The sequence below is a fragment of the Bos grunniens genome, chromosome 5 (assembly GCF_055505025.1).
Source record: "Bos grunniens cultivar Pamir isolate PY7600 chromosome 5, Bosgru_T2T1.0, whole genome shotgun sequence".
Classification (NCBI taxonomy): Eukaryota; Metazoa; Chordata; class Mammalia; order Artiodactyla; family Bovidae; genus Bos; species Bos grunniens.
The window spans coordinates 115,327,816-115,348,419 of NC_141169.1; the positions used below are offsets into that span (position 1 = coordinate 115,327,816).

The window sequence follows — 20,604 nt, forward strand, 5'->3', positions numbered from 1 at the left end:
CCTTTTCTGTTTAGGAACTTAACACGCTAGACAGGCCGCAGGTTCAGGCTTAGAGCCAATCGGAGCTCCTCCAGGCTGGAGGATTCGTGCATATCCCAGTTCAGTTCAATTCAGTTGCTCAGTTGTGTCCTACTCTTTTCGACCATGGACTGTAGCACGCCGGGCCTCCTTGTCCATCACCAACTCCCGGAGTTTACTCAAACTCATGTCCACTGAGTCGGTGATGCCATCCAACCATCTCATCCTCTGTCATCCCCTTCTCCTCCTGCCTTCAACGGACGTTAGAGGAAATGTTTTTCGGATCGTCATGTGATGCTGCTGCTCAGGCCAAAGTCCTCGGGCAGGACCAAGGGAACCAGGGGCTCCGCCACACGCTGTGTCCGGCCTCCGACTCTATCACGGAGCACGGCTGTGTCCGGCCTCCGACTCTATCACGGAGCACGTCTGTGTCCGGCCTCCGACACTATCACGGAGCACGTCTGTGTCCGGCCTCCGACTCTATCACGGAGCACCGCTGTGTCCGGCCTCCGACTCTATCACGGAGCACCGCTGTGTCCGGCCTCCGACTCTATCACGGAGCACGGCTGTGTCCGGCCTCCGACTCTATCACGGAGCACGTCTGTGTCCGGCCTCCGACTCTATCACGGAGCACGTCTGTGTCCGGCCTCCGACTCTATCACGGAGCACGTCTGTGTCCGGCCTCCGACTCTATCACGGAGCACCGCTGTGTCCAGCCTCCGACACTATCACGGAGCACGTCTGTGTCCGGCCTCCGACTCTATCACGGAGCACCGCTGTGTCCGGCCTCCGACTCTATCACGGAGCACGGCTGTGTCCGGCCTCCGACTCTATCACGGAGCACGTCTGTGTCCGGCCTCCGACACTATCACGGAGCACGTCTGTGTCCGGCCTCCGACTCTATCACGGAGCACCGCTGTGTCCGGCCTCCGACTCTATCACGGAGCACGGCTGTGTCCGGCCTCCGACTCTATCACGGAGCACCGCTGTGTCCGGCCTCCGACTCTATCACGGAGCACGTCTGTGTCCGGCCTCCGACTCTATCACGGAGCACGTCTGTGTCCGGCCTCCGACTCTATCACGGAGCACCGCTGTGTCCGGCCTCCGACTCTATCACGGAGCACGGCTGTGTCCGGCCTCCGACTCTATCACGGAGCACGTCTGTGTCCGGCCTCCGACTCTATCACGGAGCACCGCTGTGTCCGGCCTCCGACTCTATCACGGAGCACGGCTGTGTCGGGCCTCCGACTCTATCATGGAGCACGTCTGTGTCCGGCCTCCAACTCTATCACGGAGCACGGCGAGCAATCACCTTTCAAGACCCATGAAGGGTGAGCCAGGTGGAGCCAGGCGACCCCTGGGACCACCAGACCAGCTCCCGCAGGTGTCTGCGAGCATGGTCCTAAGACCGCTCTTCCTTCCTTGTAGGGACAGACTGGTGGTGGCAATGAGATAGTGTGGGTGAGAGGCTCTTTCGGGGGAGAGGACATGGCCAGGTCATGGTGTGGCCGTGACCGTCAGAATCCTGGGGAAAGTGTAAAGATGGGATGCAGGCTGGAACCACGCCCTCAGGGGCCCTCTGAGCATCTGCAGATGCACTTCATGGCTACAAATATGTCCGAGTAATAGTATATTTACTTTCTGGATGAACTGAAACAGGCTCTTGTTGAAAAAAAACAGCACTGAAATATTATCAAAATATTATCCCCAAATTCCTTATTTGGGATATTTAAACTAATGTGCTTAGGAACATATAGACACATTTCACTGGGAAAGTTATTCATGAGTTACTCATAAACTTCATGGTCTTTATTACCCCTAATTTTCTTGAAAAATAAAAACGACGTTTTTCAGAACTTACTGTAAAGCAACCATTTAGAGATCTGAGGTTTATCAGAGAACCTCCAAAAGCAGTTCACGGAAACTGGTTGTTAACCAAGATTGTCAGAACTGGCCGATGGCCACGCAGGGTGGAGGCTTGTGTCTAAGACTGCTGGAATGAATTCTCCTAGATGTTTGCAGCCACTGATTTCCACACACGCTTTTGCGTTCCTTTGTTCCTCATCCCTTCGGTCACGTTTTCCCACATTACACATCTAAGGGTGTACAGTTCTGACTTCTCCCGTCATGTTTCCCTTACAAATAATAACTCATCTAGATCTAGGCTGTACTAAGTGATAACCAACAGCCTGATCCTTTAAATTGGTTCTCCCAAGCTATTGCTAGGGAAGCCAATATTGAAAAATGGTGTTAAGTATGCTGTGCTCAGTCGCTCAGTCGTGTCTGACTTTTTGCAACCCCATGGACTATAGCCCACCAGGTTCCTCTGTCCATGGGAATTCTCCAGGCAAGAATATTAGAGCAGGCTGCCATGCCCTCCTCTAGGGGATCTTCCCAACCCAGGGATTGAACCCAGGTCTCCTGCATTGAAGGTTGATTCTTTACTGTCTGAGCCACCAGGGAAGCCCAAGAATACTGGAGTAGGTAACTCATCCCTTCTCCAGGGGATCTTCCTGACCCAGGAATAAAACTGGGGTCTCCTGCATTGCAGGCGGATTCTTCACCAGCTGAGCTACAGGGAAGCCACAAAGCACGCTACACAAGCCTAATTAAGTATGATCCTCCTTGTAGACAATGCATAAAATGAAGCAAAATGCCCCTGGACCGGGAGAGGTCAATTCAGCTGTCTCACAATACCGCTCACAGACAGCATGCCTACAGCTTCACGAGGTTGACCGCACGTCCCATTCAGAAGTCTGACTCATGGTGCCACCTCAGCTTACTGCCCTGCGGGGCTCTGGGCTGTAACAACAAATGACTCCCCAGGAGCCTCAGCGAATGATGCCTCCTTGCCAAGCCTCCGAGGGTAGAACACCTTCCGAGAGACGTAATGATATAACCTGGTGAAGCAGACCACGGAGGCTCTGGGCCCCATCCCTTGGGACTGGACGGCTCCCATGGTCATCAAAAGTGTGCCCCTCACTTTGGGAGATGCAGCGAATAGTCCAGCCTGGGGCATGGCACGGGGGGTAGTTGTGGTAATAATAGCACCTGGAATCTTCTTCTGGGCAGCCAGGGGAGTCTGTGCCCGTGATTCTGAAGCTGGATTCACAGCAGAGGTGAGGTGGGACAGTCAACACGGAGGCTCCAGGAAAGAGCGGCCTGCATACTATAGGAGTGGGAGCTGGGGGGACCGTTTTCCCGGTCCACCCTGGGAATTCTTAAATCACAGTTCTAGAGGAGCTTCCAGGACCTTCTAGCAATGCCTGCTGTCACACCGTCTGTCTCCTCACTCCAGGTCTACTAGACAAACCCTGGTGGCCCCTCCTGCAGCTCTGATTGAGAGACGACCAAAATGGAGACTGAGAATTAAAAAGAAAAAAGAAATGTCCTCATATCCCTAGAGAAAGCCTGTACCTGATAGCTCTGGTCACCGGTAAATACTGGCCCTCACACGACCCTTGTTATCAGTGGACACGCCTCGGAAAGCCCATCAATTGATGACAACCAAAGTCAGCCAACTCTTGGCCAGTTCACTGAGTGGTCAGGCTTCTAAGGCTAGTGTCAGCCCAGGCTCCACCCCCAGACCCCACAAAGGTGTGCTCCTCAGACTGACACCCCCTAATACTGCCTCTGATCAACACAACCCCGTGAAAGCTCTTCCCCTAGACTCTAGACAAAACCAGAGGGTTTGCTTTGCTCAGCAAGACCCTGCCTGGACAGCAGGGCAGTTCTTCCTGAAGTGAGCAATAAGTTCAGCTGCTTGGCTTCAGGTACTGAGGGGTGGCATCCATTCTTGGACACTGTCACGCACCCAATCAACACGTACTGAGTGCCCACGGCTGTCAGGCTCTGTTCCAGGTGCTGGGAAGACAGCGTGGACAAGACAAGCAAAAATGCCTGCCCGCGTGTGCAGAGCGTGTCCAGCGAGGACTGGCTGACAGCACCCAGCAGGCCCTCTGATGAGCACAGGACGTCTGGCTGGTGTGAAGTGCCACGGGAGGAAAAAAGCAAGGGCGGTGTTGGGAGGGGCACAGTCAGGGCTGCTGCTCTGCTCTGGTTTGTGGTCAGCAAGTCCCGCCCGCCCCGCCCCACTCAGCAGACGCTTGCAAGGAGTAGAGTCCTCCAGGCCGAGAGAAGAGCCCGTGCACGGGGGCACTGGGCCTTCGAGGTCAGGGAGGCCAGCGTGGGCAGTCGGGGGGATGGTGAGGGTGGAGAGTGAGTGGGGGCGTGGCGGGGGAGCAGCCTCTGGGCCGCTCTAGGAGCCTGGCTTTGCTTCTGCGTGAAGAGGACTCACTGGAGGGCTCTGAGCTGAGAGGGACGAACGTTGACTTAGATTTAAAAGGCTTAACTTGGGACTTCCCTGGTGGTCCAGTGGGTAAGACTCCGGGCTCCCAGTGCAGGGGAGGGAACTGGTCAGGGAACTGGATCCCACATGCCACAGCTAAGAGTCTGCGTGCCACAGTGAAGACTGAAGATCCCACACGCTGCAACCATCACCCAGCACAGCCAGATAAGTAAAGGACTTACTGATGAAAAATAAAATCAAAGGCTTAACTCTGGTGGCCCAGGGGATGTGAGAGCATGGCAGGACAAAGCCCTGAAAGCTGTGCCGGGGACATAACCCCAGCACCCAGGACAGGCCCAGCGCCCAGAACAGGGCCAGCTCCCAGGAGAGGCCCAGCACCCAGGACAGGCCCAGCGCCCAGGACAGGGCCAGCTCCCAGGAGAGGCCCAGCACCCAGGACAGGCCCAGCGCCCAGGACAGGGCCAGCTCCCAGGAGAGGCCCAGCACCCAGGACAGGCCCAGCGCCCAGGACAGGGCCAGCTCCCAGGAGAGGCCCAGCACGCAGCAAGTAGTCAGTATGTGTTTATGGAACCTGTGAGGTGGGGGCCTGCCTAGCACTCAGCCTGGAGGGGCCTGGGCCCCAGAGCCCACCCGCAGAGGGGGCACAAAGCCCCCGCTCTCCAGGAGGTCCTCCTCGCCAGACACTGCGGGGCCGGCGGCCCTGAGCAAGTAGCCAGCTTGCAAAGACCCAGGTGCTCCCCAGTCCAGGCTCCGGTGCTGCTGCAGCCCGGGTAACCCCCTCCCCGCCACCAGCTTCCTCGGCAGGACAAGGGGGGCGTGTAGCTGAGGCCTCCACATGGCGCTCCGTCTGCGTGCTGACTCACTGCTCCTGCGTCAGCACACGCTGACCCCCGGGCCTCCGTTTCTGTGCCCTGGGCTGACACCCAGTGTGCCCTTCCCCGCGCACCCCTCTCCTTCCTCCAGCCTCTGTCCCATCAGCCGCCCGGGAGCAGCAGAGCACCTGCCCAGGAGCGCGCTCCCCGGGCACTCACCCACACAGTCCTTGCGGTTCCAGTGCAGGCGCCTCCCCGGGGGGCAGACGCATTCGTAGCCGCCCTTGGTGTTGACACAGCCCTGGTCGCAGCTGCCGTTGTTCATGCTGCACTCGTCCACATCTGGAGGCACAGGCAGGCGTAAGGGCAGGGGTGGGGCTGGACAGGCACCCTCGGGGCCGGCAGGGCAGGACCCACCAGGGCGGGGGGCCGAGAATCCCCTGACCCTGACCCTCGCCTGAGGCTCTCACTGGATGCAGACAGGCGGCTGCACGTGACACACACGTGAGCTCGCACGTGTGTGCACGCACACACATAGACACACACAGGGCATGTGACACACGTGAGCTCGCACACATGCATGCATACACAGACACACACACAGGGCACATGGCACACACGTGAGATTGTACATACACACGTGCACACACACAGAGACACACACAGGGCACGTGACACACATGTGAGCTCGCACACATGTGCATGCACACACACACAGGACACGTGACACACGTGAGCTCGCACATGTGTGCACGCACACACACACAGACACACACAGAGAAACACACACACAGGGCTCATGGCACACATATGAGATCGCACATACACAAGTGCACACATAGAGACACACACGGGACATGTGACACACGTGAGCTTGCACACACATGCATGCACACACACACAGAAACACACACAGGGCGCATGGCACACACATGAGATTGCACATACACACGTGCACACACAGAGAGACACACACAGGGCACGTGACACATATGTGAGCTCGCACACACACTCACGGCATATGACACACAAGTGAGCTTACACACGTGTGTACACACACACAGGGCTCCCACAGACACCAACACACATCCTCCCCTAGGAACCTCAGTGGTTTGCCGAACTTGGGCAGCTGAGCCCAGACTCGGGGTGGGGCAGAGAGGTGGCACAAAACAGAGCTGTGGGCAGGTTTGGAGGGGCTGGGAGCGCCCAGCACCGGCCCCGGGGTCCTGAGGCCTCATCCCAGCGCAGGACTTTGGACATGCCCTTCCCAGCCCTTTCCCCTTCCCGCACAGGGCCCCGGGGCCCTGGGAAGTCTCCCTGAGGCCCTGCCTTCTTTTGAGCCAAAGCCCTGTGTGTGGAAGCTGGTGCCAGGCTTTTGGGAGTCCCTCCAGAAAACTCTGCAGCTCCCCGCAGCACCAGCTGTGCCTGAGCCCACCCGACCGCCACGGCTGCCCCGCCACGGCTGCCCCGCCACGGGGAAGCGCGTCTACTCCAGGTCACAGGACAGGAGCAGACACGGGATGCAGGGCTGTGCTGGACTCCCCCACCTTCGTGCCCCTATGCCCGTACGTCTGGAACCCTCCCTCTCTCCACATCCCTCCCAGCCTGCTCGAGCCCATAGGGCTCTCACTCCCACGTCTGGAGCTGTGTCCTCACGGGTGCTCTGGCTTCCACTCTCCTAAACACAGGGAGGCAGGAGGGCTCTCCTTATATGAACTTGAACTTACAGGTCACATCCCTGCCTTGACCCTCCAGTGGCTTCTCCCTGTGCTGAGAATAAAGCCTCAAGGCCCCTGGGGGCTGACGAAACCCTGGGTCCTCTCTGTACCATGCACTAACCCTTCCCTCATGGGGCTCTGGCCCCACCAGCTGCTCCTCGGTCCGTCTGTGCTCCCTCTGCCTCAGGGCCTTTGCACATGCCGACCCCTCTGGCCCGTCTCCCCTCATCCTCACTCCAGCACTCCTCCTTTGGAGTCCCCCATTGGCCTGCCCCTCTCTGCTGTCAGCCCCCCCACTGGAGTGAACCGACTGTGCAGTGCTCTGTCCCGCTGTCCTCCCTTCCTGAGTGGGGTTCCCCAGAGGCTGCTGTTTCCAGGCCAGCGCCCCCCGCCTCCCAGCCTCCCGCCTCGCCCTTGGCTGAGCCCCTCTGCCCACCAGGCCCTCCCAGGCCCGTCAAGAGTCCACTTCGGGGTGAGGGGTGCGGTGTGGGGGGCCGTGCGGCCGGGCGCGTGCCTCGGGGGGGAGGTGGCCCTGGCGGGCGAGCTGCAGACCTCCGCAGTGGGTGGTCCCGTAGAGCGTGTAGCCGCGGTGGCAGAGACACTGGAAGCTGCCCGGGGAGTTGATGCAGGTGTGGTCGCAGGTCCGCTCAAAGGAGCACTCGTCGATGTCTGTGGGGCCACAGGGAGGAAGGTCCGGGCGCAGCGTTAGGGTGCGGCGGGAGGCACGGCCTCGGCACTCAGAGGGACATCTGTGCACAGCGGTCCCGGGGCTCCCGGCTCAGCGCAGCGCCGACTCGCGGCAAACCTCAGACCTCTCGTCCCGGCCCGATTTTCCATTTTGTCCCCACAAACCTCATGGTCCTGGGTTAGAAGCCACCTCACTCTCTTTTCTGGAGGTGGGGAGGTTAGGAATATTCTGAGTAGAAGGGATTATTCTGAATCCTTGCCACTCTATTAGCTCACACGCCGGTGTGATTAGGGTAGATATTTAATCCACACCAGCAGGGAACCGACAGGTCTGCCCGAGGGAGAAGCTGAACTGTCACCCCAAGGTGTGTCTAGAGAAACTGGGGAAAACAGCACAGGTGGAAAGGGGGTGCTGGTGGGGAAGGTGCCACCTGTGAAGAGTAAGAGTAGCCTTGATAGGAGGTGAGGTTTCATTCTGAGCCCCTGGCCGCCGGGGTGAAAAGGGAAAGAGGGAGGGTCACAGAGGGCCTGTTCCTGAAACGGAGGACGTGAACCTCGGGTTTACAGGAGGCAAGTCTGTCCTGGCCACAGTTCTGAGGGAGATGGGCCCTGTGGGACAGGTGACGGGGGCCAGACGGCAAGGCAGGCGCTGACCTGCCTCTCCTCTGAACATGCTGCTCACGTGACCCCAGATGTCCTCATGACACATGTGCGTTTGTAGTAACACAAGTACAAGCAACAGATCACTGTGGGCGCTCAAGGGAAGATGAGGTTCCTCCCGGGCTGTGGGGATCTGGGAAGATCCCCTGGTGCCTGTGTGGGAAGGAAACTCTGGGCAAAGGTGGGGTACTGAGAAGATCCCCTGGTGCCTGTGTGGGAAGGGCACTCCAGGCAAAGGCTGGGGGGGGTGGTGGCAGCACCTGATCGCCAGGGATTGGGTGGGGCTCAGGGGGGCTGGGGTGCCCTTCCCAGGGGCCCTGAGTGCCAAGTAGCCAAACAGAGAGGCCTAGACCCCTCCCCGCTGGAGCTGGGGACCCAGGGGTTGTGCTGGAGCATATCTGGGGCCAGAGCTCAGGCTGTGGAGAGATGGCTCCGGACGAGGGTGGAGGAGACTCGGCCGGAGCCCCAAGTGGTCCTGGCATGGCCCACTGCAGCCCCTCTCATGGAGCAGCGGATACAATCGAGGCCGCTTCCTCAGCCCTCCTGAGAACACAGCCAAGCACAGAGAAGCAGGGTGCCTGGGAGCCTTGCTCGGGCCTGGACAGAAGCTGGGCTTCCTCTTGTGGCCCGAGAGGAAATTGGGCCAGGCTGCCCGGCCAGGGATGCGGAGGCTGAGCCCCGGGAGGGCAGGTGATGGGCTCAGGTCATATGAGCAGCCCCAGGTGGAGCTGGCCTGGACCCGCCCTCACCAGCCTCTGGTCTCGCCTCTCTTGGGGCCCTTAGGGGGCTGGGGGTGCACATCCCGGGCCCCTCAGGGCCCTGTTTGAGCAGCACTGAGAGTGGGAGCCTCAGGTCCAGGGCCGATGCCGCCGAGTGCACCCTTCCCGGAGCCGTCTCCTTCTCGATGGGCTCCCCGTGGTCCCTCAGGCTCCCCCAGCCCCAGGGCCACTTCCTGGGTGGGCTGACCTCCCTGGCTCCTCTGGGAGGAAGACGTCATCCTCTAAGCACTTCACTCCTGTCTCCCCTGCCCATCCTCGGGGCTCTCACCTGGGCTGTGATCCTTGACCTCTGCCCACATCTCTCCTCCCGTTACCCCAGATACTAGCAGGTACCCCGGGGGACCTCAAGGAAGGCCTGGTGGGGAGCGCCTGCCATTTGTGACACCTTCCACCAGGTGGCATCATCCTGCCTCTGAAGCCACTGAAAGTGGCCTGGGTGCTCGGGGACTGGGGTCAGGCCGAGGCGCTGAGCCCTGCTACCTACTCACTGGACCACCTGCATAGGGGCTGACCCCTCCCCGAGCCTCAGCCGCCATCCCTATCAGGGAGGGCTTGGACTGGAGGCTTCTGATGGCTTCTGAGGGCCCCTAGGGTCACAAAGGAGCCCTCACTCAGGGCAGAAAAATTATGATCAGCCCCCCAGGCCCAGCCCAGATGGCAGACAAGCCCCAGCCCAGGCTGCGTCCCCTCCTGGGGGCTGGGGTGGCCTGAGAGGGGAGGGGAACCCCACGGGGATGAGGGCGGCTCACCTTGGCACGTCCGCTCGTCGGTCAGCAGCTTGTAGCCCTTCCGACAGCCGCACTCGAAGCTGCCCACGGTGTTCCGGCAGAAGTGGTCGCAGCCTCCGTTGTTGACCAGGCACTCGTTGATGTCTGCGGAGCCGGGTGGGGGGGGTAGGGGAGGCGAGGAGAGTGGGCTGGGGCCCCCAGGGGCAGGCAGGACCGAGGCCCAGAGCCACCCTTCCCTAACTGGCCCACTGCCCACCCGGGGGGCTGCTTCGGGTCCCCGGCTGGGCCCAGGAAGGGGGCCTGGCTCACAGCTGCAGGGGGGTGGGCGGAGGAGAGACCCCCTACCCCGGGGACTTGGTGAGCCTGGCATGTGTGTGCAGGAGGGGGCGGGGAACTCATGTCTGCTGTGCCCAGCCAGACAGCAGGGTCAGTGACGCCCCCCACGCCCCTCCATTCCCGGAGGTAGCGGGCCTGGAGCAGATGGATACTGCCTGAGAGCCGTGACTCCGGCCGAGCTGCCGGACCCCTGGTCTCAGCTCCCCGTCTGTGAGAACAAGGATCAGAAGCGCCCCTACTTGGAAGGACAGCGTGAGGACGAAATGGAATCGCATCCCCAGGGTGCTGGCCCAACCAGCTCTTTAAAAAGTAGGCTTACTGCTCTCGCTTTACAGACAGGGGACCGAGGCTGGGAGGCAACTGGCCCCAGGTGTCGCGGGCGTCCATAGGCTGCTCCCTTCCCAGCCTGCTTCCTCGCCCTTCTCCCTCCCCACGTCTGCCTGTGGTTTGAGCTGTTTCTTCACTCGGCACTTCACGAGCGGTGGCGGCACCCTGGCACACCCCTCCCGAGCACCCCTAACCTGAACCCATGTTTCAGGAACAAAGCTGCCTAAGGAGGGGCTGACGCCCGGGAGGAAGCAGCAGGACCCTCTGGAGGTCGCGGTGCCTACCAGGTACCACTTCGTGCTGGTGAGCAGGCCAAGCGCTTTCAGGCAAAAAAGTCACCGTGTGACGGTCAAAACAAGCCGGGGCCAGAGTCCCCACTTCACAGCGGGGAGGTCACGGGTCATGAGCCCAGCCCCAGCTGACTCCAAAGACAGGCCCCTCCAGTGTGGCTCGCTGGCCCTGCAGCCTCCAGAGGAAGCAGGTGTCAAGCTCAAAGTAAGGGCCTCTCCAGGACAGAGGCTCAGCTTCCACCGCCCCTCTCCTGGCGGGGGCGGTCACAGGACAACCGGGGAGGTTCTGCCTAGAAGCCTCTGGCAGGAGACCGGAGGCGCCTCTTGGCTCTGTGACCCTGGGCAGGGAAAGGTACCTCTCTGGGCCTCAGGTTCCCCATCTGCAAACTGGGCTGCTAGCAGGCACCTCTCAGCATCATTCACTGTGATTGAATGTGCAGAGAGGACCTGCCTCCTTAGGAATGACTCTAATCCCACCCTGGTACCCACCTGGGCCTGTCAGCTGTCATAACAAGGGGCTCTCATGACAGCCAGCCAGGCGGTGGGAGGTGTGTCTGCTGGAGGCCCCGGCTGGTACAGCGGGTTGCTTGGGGGTCATACTGGGGGAGCACTTGTCCCCAGCTCTAGCCCCGGATACAGTGAGGGGGCAATGGCCTTCATTCTGACGTGCCTCTGCCCCCCTCCACCTCCCGCCCCTCGAAGACTCCCCTCCTGCTCCCTGTGGGCACCCAGCCCCACCCGCCAGCGGCCAGAGGCCCCCTGTCTGGCCACAGAGGTTCGTGGCCTCCCTTCGGCTGCCTGGCCTGGCTGCCAGGCCCTCCTCTTCTCTGTGTCCCTGGCTCCTGCCTGGACAGCGCCCCCCTCCCCGGAACAATCTCTCCAGTTCACTGCTCTCTTGTCTCGGGACCTCCCCTTGGGAGAGGAGAATTGGCAGATCAGGCTCCCAAGTGCGGCCCCAGGGCCCATCAGGAGGCCTGTGCAGAAGCATTGCCCAGGACGAGGCTCTGGACGAATGAATGAATGGATGAGTGAATGACTGAAGAGTCAGAGGCGGAGGAAAGGGTGGGGTCCTGGCCACCAGGTGACACATTCACTGCCTCCCCACTGTTTGAGCATCAGTGTATGTGGGGGAAGGGGAGGGGTGAGCTGCAGGAACACACGGTCGGACGACTGAGCCTGTCCCCCTCCGCCCATCCCACCCAGGGGGCACAGCCGGGCACCCCCGTCCCCAACATGGCAGGGACCGTCTCAGAACAAAAGCCCGGCCCACGCTGCTCCTGCCCAGTAGCATCTCAGGATGAAGGGCCAACCCCTTCCCCCAGATCTGGGCGCACTGGCTGCTCTGGGTCCTGGAACCCCTGGCCTCTGCACAGCAGTCGTGGGGCCAGGATTAGAGCCTCCTCCTCCGGCCCCTTCCCTCCCCACCCCCGGTCCAGGCCAGGCCCAGCCTCACTCTCCTGCCACGCGGGACTTCTCTACCCAGCACCAAGGGGTCTGTGATACATGCTTATCTTGGCTATCTTTAAACGTTAAACTCTGTCTTATTTACTCAGTAGAAAATCCCTGGGCACAAGGAGTCTCTGCTTCATTCACGGTCTGCCCTGCACCTGCACAGGGGAGGAGCCCAGAAACCTGGGGCCTGAGTGAACCAGAGGCTCCGACTCCAGGGCAGCGGAGTGAGGAGGTCTGGCTGAAGGCGAAGGGGCAGCTCTGGTTAAAGGGCCCAGTTGTTTTAAGAGGAATCACAGGAAACACGGTCAGGGGCTCAGACCGGTGGGCCGGGGGCTGTGTGCACAGCTCCCCTCCCCTGTGTGGACGCCCCCTACCCTAGCCCCAAGGTGGGTGAGAACAGATGCCCCACGGCCCGCCGTGGACGGGCAGGGGGCAGCACTCAGCACCCCTGAGTGCTCCTCCGGGGCCACGTGACTGCTGAGGCTCCTGTCCGGTCCAGACAGGTCGGCTCCCAGAGGCGAGCTCCTGGCCTTGTGTCAGGACTGAGCCTGCCCCACCCTCAGGTCCTGGGTTGGCGCTGGGCCTTGCAGGGTGTGGAGTAGCACGATTCTACCACCTTCTGTCCAGGCTCCAAGGGCAACTGGCCAGGCCTGCTGTGACACTGCTGGGCAGTGAGGATGGCAGGGTCTGGACAGCGGACCTGGGCCAGGCCTCCTGGCTCCAAGCCCATGTGCAAGGCCTCAGATAGCCTGGCCCACCCACCCGCCCACTGGGAGCACGTCTCACTCTAAGTGGGCTGAGCGGGGGCTACAGAAGGGCTTTATTTTCAAATAAATAGGTGCAAGAACTGTTATTTCTGTCAATAATCACTAGGTTCTTCCCGGCAAAGTGGCTGGGGAGGGGAAGTCATACCCCGTCTATTTTTGCAGGCTTCAAAAAAGCCCATCTCGGACTCCTTAAAGTTACTCTAAGCCTCTGCTGTCAATGTTTTTACCCACTGGGTTTTGGACGTTCAAGTTCCTCTCCCCTTCCACGCTGGCCTCCAGGCCTGCCCACTTCCTGGCAGGGTGAGTCAGAGAAAGCTCACTCTTCTCTGGCTTCCGGCAGCCAGCAGACCAGCCCATTCCTGATCCTCCCAACCCGTTTCTGATTTTTTTTCATCCTTAGTCCTTCAGTTGAGACCCCCGCCCCCGACCTTCCCTCCTCCGGGGAGGCGGGTGCACAGTGTTCTTTTTTGTCTAGTGCTGACAAGAAGACCGTCCTGTCCTGGTCTGAGCCCTGTGGCCCACTGTCCCCCAGCCCTGCAAGACTCGCCCGGCTAAGGTGAGTGGCCGCCTGGCTCCCGGGAGGCCACAAGGAACTTCTGCCGGCCCAGGAAGCCCCAAGTAAAGGCACCCCGCTTGTTCAAGCCGGGGTGCAGCCACGTCCTTTGACATCAGAGCCCCACTTAAGCTTGTCGATATTCAGTGGAACCAGGGGCCCCTGAGCCCCACTGTGGAGCGCTGGGCCCGACTCCCTCTTCTTAGCCTCTCTGACCCTCACCGCTGCGGCCGCGTGCACCTGCACCGCCTGCCCCGCCCCGGGCCGGTGAGGGGGCCGGCCCGCGCTCACCTTTGCACGTCTTCCCGTCCGGCTGCAGCGTGAACCCCACGGGGCAGCTGCAGCGCACGCCGGTGGCTGTGTCCTTACACGTCCGGTCGCAGCCTCCGTTGTTCACCGCACACGTCTCTGAGGAGGGAGACAGGAAGACAGGGTCTCAGTCTCCTGGGACAGAAGCCTCCTGCCTTTCCCCACCCGTGGGTGGGGAGGTTTCCTGAGACCGGAGACCTGAGTTCGAATTCTAGCGGTGGGGGACTCTCTGAACCTCAGGCTACCCATCTGTCAAATGGGAGAATGACACCACCCCTGCCTGAGATGACGGCAGATGGGCAAGCTTTGCAAACTGCAGGAGGCTGAGCCCACAGGGTCAATACCACTAGCGGGGGCCAGAGCAGCGATGGGTCCGGCTGGGAGTTAACCGCCCAGGGACACACTCCTAAAAACCCTTGCCTTGCCTGGATTCAGACTCCAAATCCAGACTGGCTGTTACTGGGGTTCCCAAGCTCGTCTCAGCCATGGAGCGGTTTGGGGCCCTGGCCGTGGAGATGCAAGGGGAGGTTCCCAGGGCCCACACACCATCTGTCACCTTGACAAGGCTCTCAGCCCCACATCTGTTCTCACTGAGCGATAAGCCCGAGGTGTCTGGTTTTTGTCCACTTGAAGCTAGTCTAGTGATTTTTGTTTTTCTTTTTTCTTTTGCAAATTCAAAGGGGCTGGAGTGGCTGGGGGCATCACGGAGGTCACTGAGCCTGTCGTACGGTGAGAGTGAGCCTCCCCAGGCCCGGGGAAGGGGCTGGCACACCCGGGTCCCTGGGGCACACGGAGGGGCCTAGTTCCCGGGACCCTGGGCCTTTCAGTCCAGGTTTCTTCCTGGGCATCTGGCACCCTTTGGTCTTGTGGGAACTGTGCCTGAGTGGGCGTCCCTCTCCTCTGTGCGGCTAGGAAGTGAAATGCTGAGGGCATCTGCTCATATAACCGGAAATCCCCTGCCTGCCTACTGTGGCTCCCCCCGGGGGCCTGGCCCCAGTGGCCTCTTCCCTGAAGTTTCTCCCAACCGGTTTATTCTGTCTGTCCTTCCATGGTGCCTGCATTCCTGCAAGTGGCCGTTGGCTCTCTGCAGGAGGAGTCTGGGGATGACTGCGTACAGGAGTCCCTGCTGCTAATGCCTTTCCTGTGAACTTCACCTTTTGGGAGTGGGCGGAGCAGGGAGAGGAGAAAACCCAGCTTTCTCCCTGTGTGCATGTGATTCTGCGGGGCGGTGCCAGTGGGGGTCATCCTGAACACCCTGAACTCAGGGGCTGCGCCCTGCTGGGGGCCACCAGACCTGCTCCTTGACGCTAAAGTCTACACTGTGAGAGAACGAGCTGTGCCGACTACTGAAAGGCTGGTCTCCTGGCTCTGACCCTCCCCAGCCTTTCGGCGTTGTCTCCACACAGCCCGGCCCCCAGCTGGCTGGGCGCGGCGTCTACCTCCTTGCTGTGGAGTGTGCTGCCCGCTGCCTTGGAGGCCTCCTGTCTGCTCACGGTTCAATGCCAGCTCACAAGGAGCCTCCTGAGGCCCAGATGCAGAAAGGAGGCCCTTGCCCCTCACCCCGCTTTGCTCACGCAGCCTGACCTCAACGTTAGCAGGGGCTGAGCTCTGCGCCGTGTACACCGCCTGGGCCCTCCCGTCTCCCCACCCACCTGCCTCCTGGGGCCAGGGGATGCGGGGCGGCCAGGGGGTGCCTCTGACTCTGTCATTCACTGAGTGACCCAGGTAGGCCAGACCTTGGGGCTCTATCCCAGCACCCACACCTGGCGAGGGACGGGAGCCTTCTGTCCCCAGGGCCAGGTTGGGGTCAAAGAAACCCCACCCTCAGCAGCACCCAGCCTGGGGCCCAGCCTGCGGTAGTCGCTTAACAAATGTTAGTTTCCTCTCCTGAGGTTACAGAGGGAAAATCCCGCTTCCTGCTCTCAAACCCAGAACCCAGGTACCCCCGCCCCCCAGTGCCTTTCTTGCCTTCAGAACCCCTCTCTGGAGAGGGCATAGACAGCCTGTTTTCTGGGTGCGGGTGGCCAAGGCCCAGGCCTGGGAGAGGCGGGGGGAATACCGGGAGCAGGGAAGGGGGCAGCTGGGAGGCCTCACGCGGTGTCAGTGGGAGGACACCTGGGCGGCTCCATGGTGGTGGAGGTGGGATGCGCCGTGGGCACTGGGGGCTGTGACCCCGAGAAACAGACCCCTCAGTGGTCCCTCTCCTCTAGACCACCGCCCCACTCGGGGCAGCCAGTGCCTTGGGGCTCACATGGTAAGGCTAAGAGCCGGCATTCACTCTGGGCCTTCTCTGCCGGGCCCTGTGCCGGGCGGGGAGCAGTGAGCAGAGCAAGCAGCCAGCCATCAGCCTGTCCACGCAGGGACCTGCCCCTGCCCCTTTTCTGCTGTGCCCACCCATGTCCTGAGGTTCATGTACACTGCTGAGGGGGAGACATACGGAAAAGCTGACAGCAAGGCACAGCCAGTCCTTTGGGCGATACGGTGGGGGCCGGGGACTGACAGGCTGGCCTGAGCGGGACTGAGAGCTTCATCCCAGGGGGGTTTCCAAGCAGAGGCTACCGGATGCTCCGAGGTGGGGCTCCTGGCCTGGGTCACCCTCAGGCCCCCTGTCTCCAAGCACCTCGAAGGACAGCCTCACCTCTCTGCGCCCCAAGCCCAGGGGCTACTCAGCCTGCCGCCAGGCCACCGCTGCCTCAGACGCAGACACCAGACAGCCCTGTCTCCCCCGTGACTACAGGGTCACCCCAGCTGCAAAGGGCAAAAGGCGGCAGCAGGCTCTCTGGCCCAGGGAGCGGCTCTGGGCCAGCAGCACAGGCCGTCTCCTCCAGCTCTCACCCACCTCCCACTGGCTCCCAGGGGCCAGAAGGAGCTGGCATCTGAGGGCGCCTGCCCTGTGGTCACATCTCACCCAGGAGCGCACACAGCCAAGGAGGCTGGAGGCTAGGTGCAGGGGGCAAAGGCAAACCCCAAACCCCAGAGCGCTGTCCCAGAGTCTCGAGACTTCCCGTTGGACCCTTGAGCCCTCTGCTCTCTCCCTGCACTCACCTCTCCAAGACAGCCACTGGGTCTTTCTAAAAGCCTCTCCTCTCCACCTGGAAGGGCCCCTCCTGGGGCGTCGCCCCGTGCAGCTGGCATTGCACTATCTCATCCTCCAACCTCCAAGGCCTCGCAGAGCCCCAGGAGCGGGGGGGGCCTTTTGCAGGTGGAGGAACTGAGGCTCAGAGAAGGTGGGTACCTTTTCTAGGCAGGATTAGGCATATGATTTGTGGGACCCGGGGTGAAATAAAAATGAAAGGCCCTTGATCAAAAATCGTTAAGAATTTCAAGACAACCGAGCACTCAGCCAACCGTGGGCCCTTCTGAGGGCAGGGCCCGGGGGCGGGGGGCCCGGGTCACGCAGCACAGCCGGTGGCCCCAGTGCCTGGCCTACTCGCCAAGAGAGTGGGGAGAACTCTCACCCCACAGAGTTGGGTTGGCCACTGGGCCAGGGGGAGGCTGAGCCTGGGGTCGGGGGACTGAAGTGGGAAGGGACTTGGGGGTGAACAGCCCTCTCCAGCAGGCAGGAAAACCCAGATGGGTTAAAAGGGCAGTGTTTAGTCTTTCCCTGGGGAGCCCTGCTTCAAGCCAAGCCCTGTGACAAGCCCAGGACGCAGAGGGGGCAGACACCGGGCAGCCAAGGCGGCTGCTCGGCTGGACCTGCCCCGCAGCCCGGCCAGGGTTTGACGCGAATGGACGGTGGTATGGCCCCTTGAGTTGGCACTGCCTGGGTGCACCACCCTAGGTCTGGGGCCAAGTCCAGCCTGAAGGACCGTCTCAGCCACAGTGTAGTGGCTGAAACAGGAGGTATATAAGGGCAGAAAACACCACTCCTGATGCTGGTCCTGCGGGCTTGGGCAAGTCCCTTGACATCCTGAGAGGCTCTGAGCAGGTGAGTCAGGTTTGGCCCAGTGACCTACAGAGACGCTGCCAGCCCCAGGTCTGCCCTGACCCTTGAAGGCCTCACCCCATTGGCGGGAGCAGCCCAAAGCCCCCACTGAGATGTGTCCAGCCTGTCAGGGCTGGCCCACCTGCCTTTCTGCCCCAGGGGTCCCCTGGAGCCCACTGTGGACTCCCTGTCCTCGAACCCTCTCCCTCAGTTGATTCCTGAGCCCTCCGTGGCTCCGAACACTTTGGGGTAACAGCCACACTCCTGGGCAAGGCCCTGACACAGCTGCCAGTCTCCCTTGCTGCCCGGTCACTCTGTGTGCCGGCCCCCCAAGCCCCCGGTCACCCTGAGGCCCATCGTAAGCACTGGGGTCCCTCGCCAAGTGCCACAGTGAGGCTGACCTTCCTCATGGGCCCCCGCTAGGCCGGGGTGCTGGGTGCAGCCGCCCCAGAGCGCCCGGGCCTCTGCGGGGAGCTGGTCCCCAGGGCACAGGCTGGTGTGATGGTGACGGCCGAGTGTGGGAGTCGTGGGGGAAGGGGGGTCAGGGCAGCTAGGAAGCAAGCGATGGTGGAGGCTAGGACTGCAGGCCTGCATGGGGCGGCTCGCTGTGGGGGAGGTTTCTGTTGGTAGGACTGTCTCCCCTGAGGCACCAGGTGGGTTTGTGATTCCAGGGGCAACTCCCTTCCCACGGGCCTGCCTGGTGGGTAGGGGTTTCTCACCAGGGCTCAGAGGGCAGAATCTCCTGGACTCAAGGATGGCACCCTGTGGTCCGTGGCAGCCCGTGCCGGGGCGCTGAGGGCAGGGGAGGGCCGGCCAGGAGTGAGGTGGGCCGACCTGGGGAGGTGTCTTCATCTGGTTTGCGGGATCTTGAAAGGCCCAGAAGGGCACTGAGGTTTTGTGCTAAAGTGGGCAGCAGGGCTCACCGTGGCAGCAAGCCCCTCCCTGTCCCGTGGTTCCTGCCTTTCCTCTGTAAGTGGAGGCCGCGGAGGGCAGGCATGGGGGGCCTGCATGCGGCCTCTCACTCGAGGCCCACCCTCAGCAGGGAGGGCTCACGGCTATATACCCCCAGTACAGAAGGCGCATGGGGCTTGGCGAGCGGAAGCAGCCCCAGGAAGGTCACAGGTTGGTGACCGTCCCTTGGAGCCCTGCTGCCCCTCCAGCCAGACTTGGTCCCCAGAGTGCCGGGGGCCCAGGCGCCAGGCACCCTGGTTCTGCCCGGCTCGCAGGGGAGCCGTGGGCTGGCCCCAGCCTCAGTTTCCCCGCCCAGGGCCAGCAGTGCCCTTGCCGCCTCTTCTGACAGGCCCTGTCGGGCACCCCGCTCCCCATCTCGTTTGACCTCTTGACATAGCTAAGTCGTCATGTCCCGCCCCCTTCCACTAGCCCTGGTGTGTGTGTACGCTGAGTGTGTGAGCGAGACTGTGGACGTGTGTGTGCCTAAGCTGAGGGCAGGGGCTCAGAGCCTTGCCTGGGACCCCTGCTGACCAGCGGCCGGCTGCGCTGGGCATCAGCTCAGGGACAGGGGTGAACACAGGTTCAGGGCCCAGGGCTCAGCCCTGGCTGGAGGAGGGTGCCTGCCTGGCCCTCGGGTCCCACCCTCCATCTCCCTCCAGCTGCTCCCCACTCCCTGCTGAGCCTGACCTGGGGACCTGCCTTGTGTCACCCACCTCCCTCATCTCGGGTCTACCCGAGCCCCTTCCCACAGCCAGGCTCATCCAGGCTCCGGGTCCCGCACTTTCTCTCCGGGCCAGACAGGTGCCTGCATGAAAGAGTGGGCAGCGAGGTCCTGCTCCTCCCTGGGCACCTCCTCCAGGAAGCCTTCATCCCTGCTCCAAGCGAACTAGCTTCTCCTGGGCTCCGGCTCTGATCAAAGCCCTGAGCAGTGGTGTCCCCAGAGGCTATCAGACCTGTGCCCCGTCGGGGGCTCCCTCCCAGACTTGTGACTAAACAGGTGCAGGTGGAAGAGGGGCAAGCTGTGGGGACGGGGGTGGCGGGGAGGCTCCAGTGAGGTCTGGACAAGCCTCTGCCTGATAGAAGTGCAAAGGATGGCCCCGGGTACCGAGGTACCCGAAGTGCACCAGGTACCGAGTGGCAGGCGGCACGGCCCGCGGACACAGGGAGCCTGGGACAGGCTGCGTGTGCAGGGCCTGAGGGGCACGTGGACGTGAGAGAATGTGTGGGTATGGGATTCAGGGGGGAGCAGGGGGTCTGGGGCGCAGGTTAGTGAAAGGACCCAGGGACCCTAGAGATGGTGGCTGCAGAAAGGAGGTGGCAGGCGGGTGACCCGAGGGGACAGAGGAGCTGGGAGGCTGGGGAGAAGGCATGCGAGCTTCGAGAGATGTGACCTCTCGGGGAGGTCACGTGTGTGGTTATAGGAGGCTGGGGACAGCACGGGGTTCGGTCTGTGCCCCCACGCCAGCCGCTGTTCCTGCCATCGCTGCACCCTGCCTGGGCTGCCCTTGGCCTTCCGGGTCTCCAGCCCTCTGTCCCCTCCTGGGGCTCTGTCAATAGCTCCCCTTACTGATTGCCGCCCTGTGTGCATGCCGGACCCCGGCACAAACGGCCTGGCCTGGCCCATCCTTGGGGTCTCCTGAGCCCAGCTGGGGAACATCCAGCCCTGTCAGTGGCAGGGGAACCTGGGTGCCCTGCCCAGAGGTGCAGGGGGGCAGGAGACGGGTGGCTGCCAGCCGTGGGAGGTACATTTCTAAGGTACCTTTCTAAGCCTCAGTTTTCTCACCAGTAAAATGGGAATTACTTTAGCGCCAACCCTCAAGGTGCTCAGGAGGTGAGGCTGTAGTCAGGGCAGGACCCCAAGGAAGTCGGGGCTAAAGGTCAGCTATGTTGTGGTCCCGGGGCCTCAAATAAGGGCGCTTCTGCTTTCCCGGGCTCTCGGGGGCCCTTCAGAGGGCAGGCTGTGAATGTGCCTTTAGGAAGGGC

General features: G+C 61.7%; 1 protein-coding gene across 7 annotated transcripts in view; it reads right to left on the reverse strand.

Moving 5' to 3' along the window:
- The window catches only part of SCUBE1 (signal peptide, CUB domain and EGF like domain containing 1), a 127,101-nt gene that overhangs the window by 20,689 nt on the left and 85,808 nt on the right, over positions 1 to 20,604 (reverse strand). For all 7 annotated transcript variants that reach the window (XM_086403185.1, XM_086403187.1, XM_086403180.1 and 4 more), the window contains 4 exons: positions 13,728 to 13,844; positions 9,733 to 9,855; positions 7,410 to 7,526; positions 5,359 to 5,481 (listed from right to left, as the gene is read on the reverse strand). In XM_086403185.1, coding sequence (XP_086259311.1) covers positions 5,359 to 5,481; positions 7,410 to 7,526; positions 9,733 to 9,855; positions 13,728 to 13,844 — 480 coding nt within the window. The remainder of the gene's footprint in view (positions 1 to 5,358; positions 5,482 to 7,409; positions 7,527 to 9,732; positions 9,856 to 13,727; positions 13,845 to 20,604) is intronic.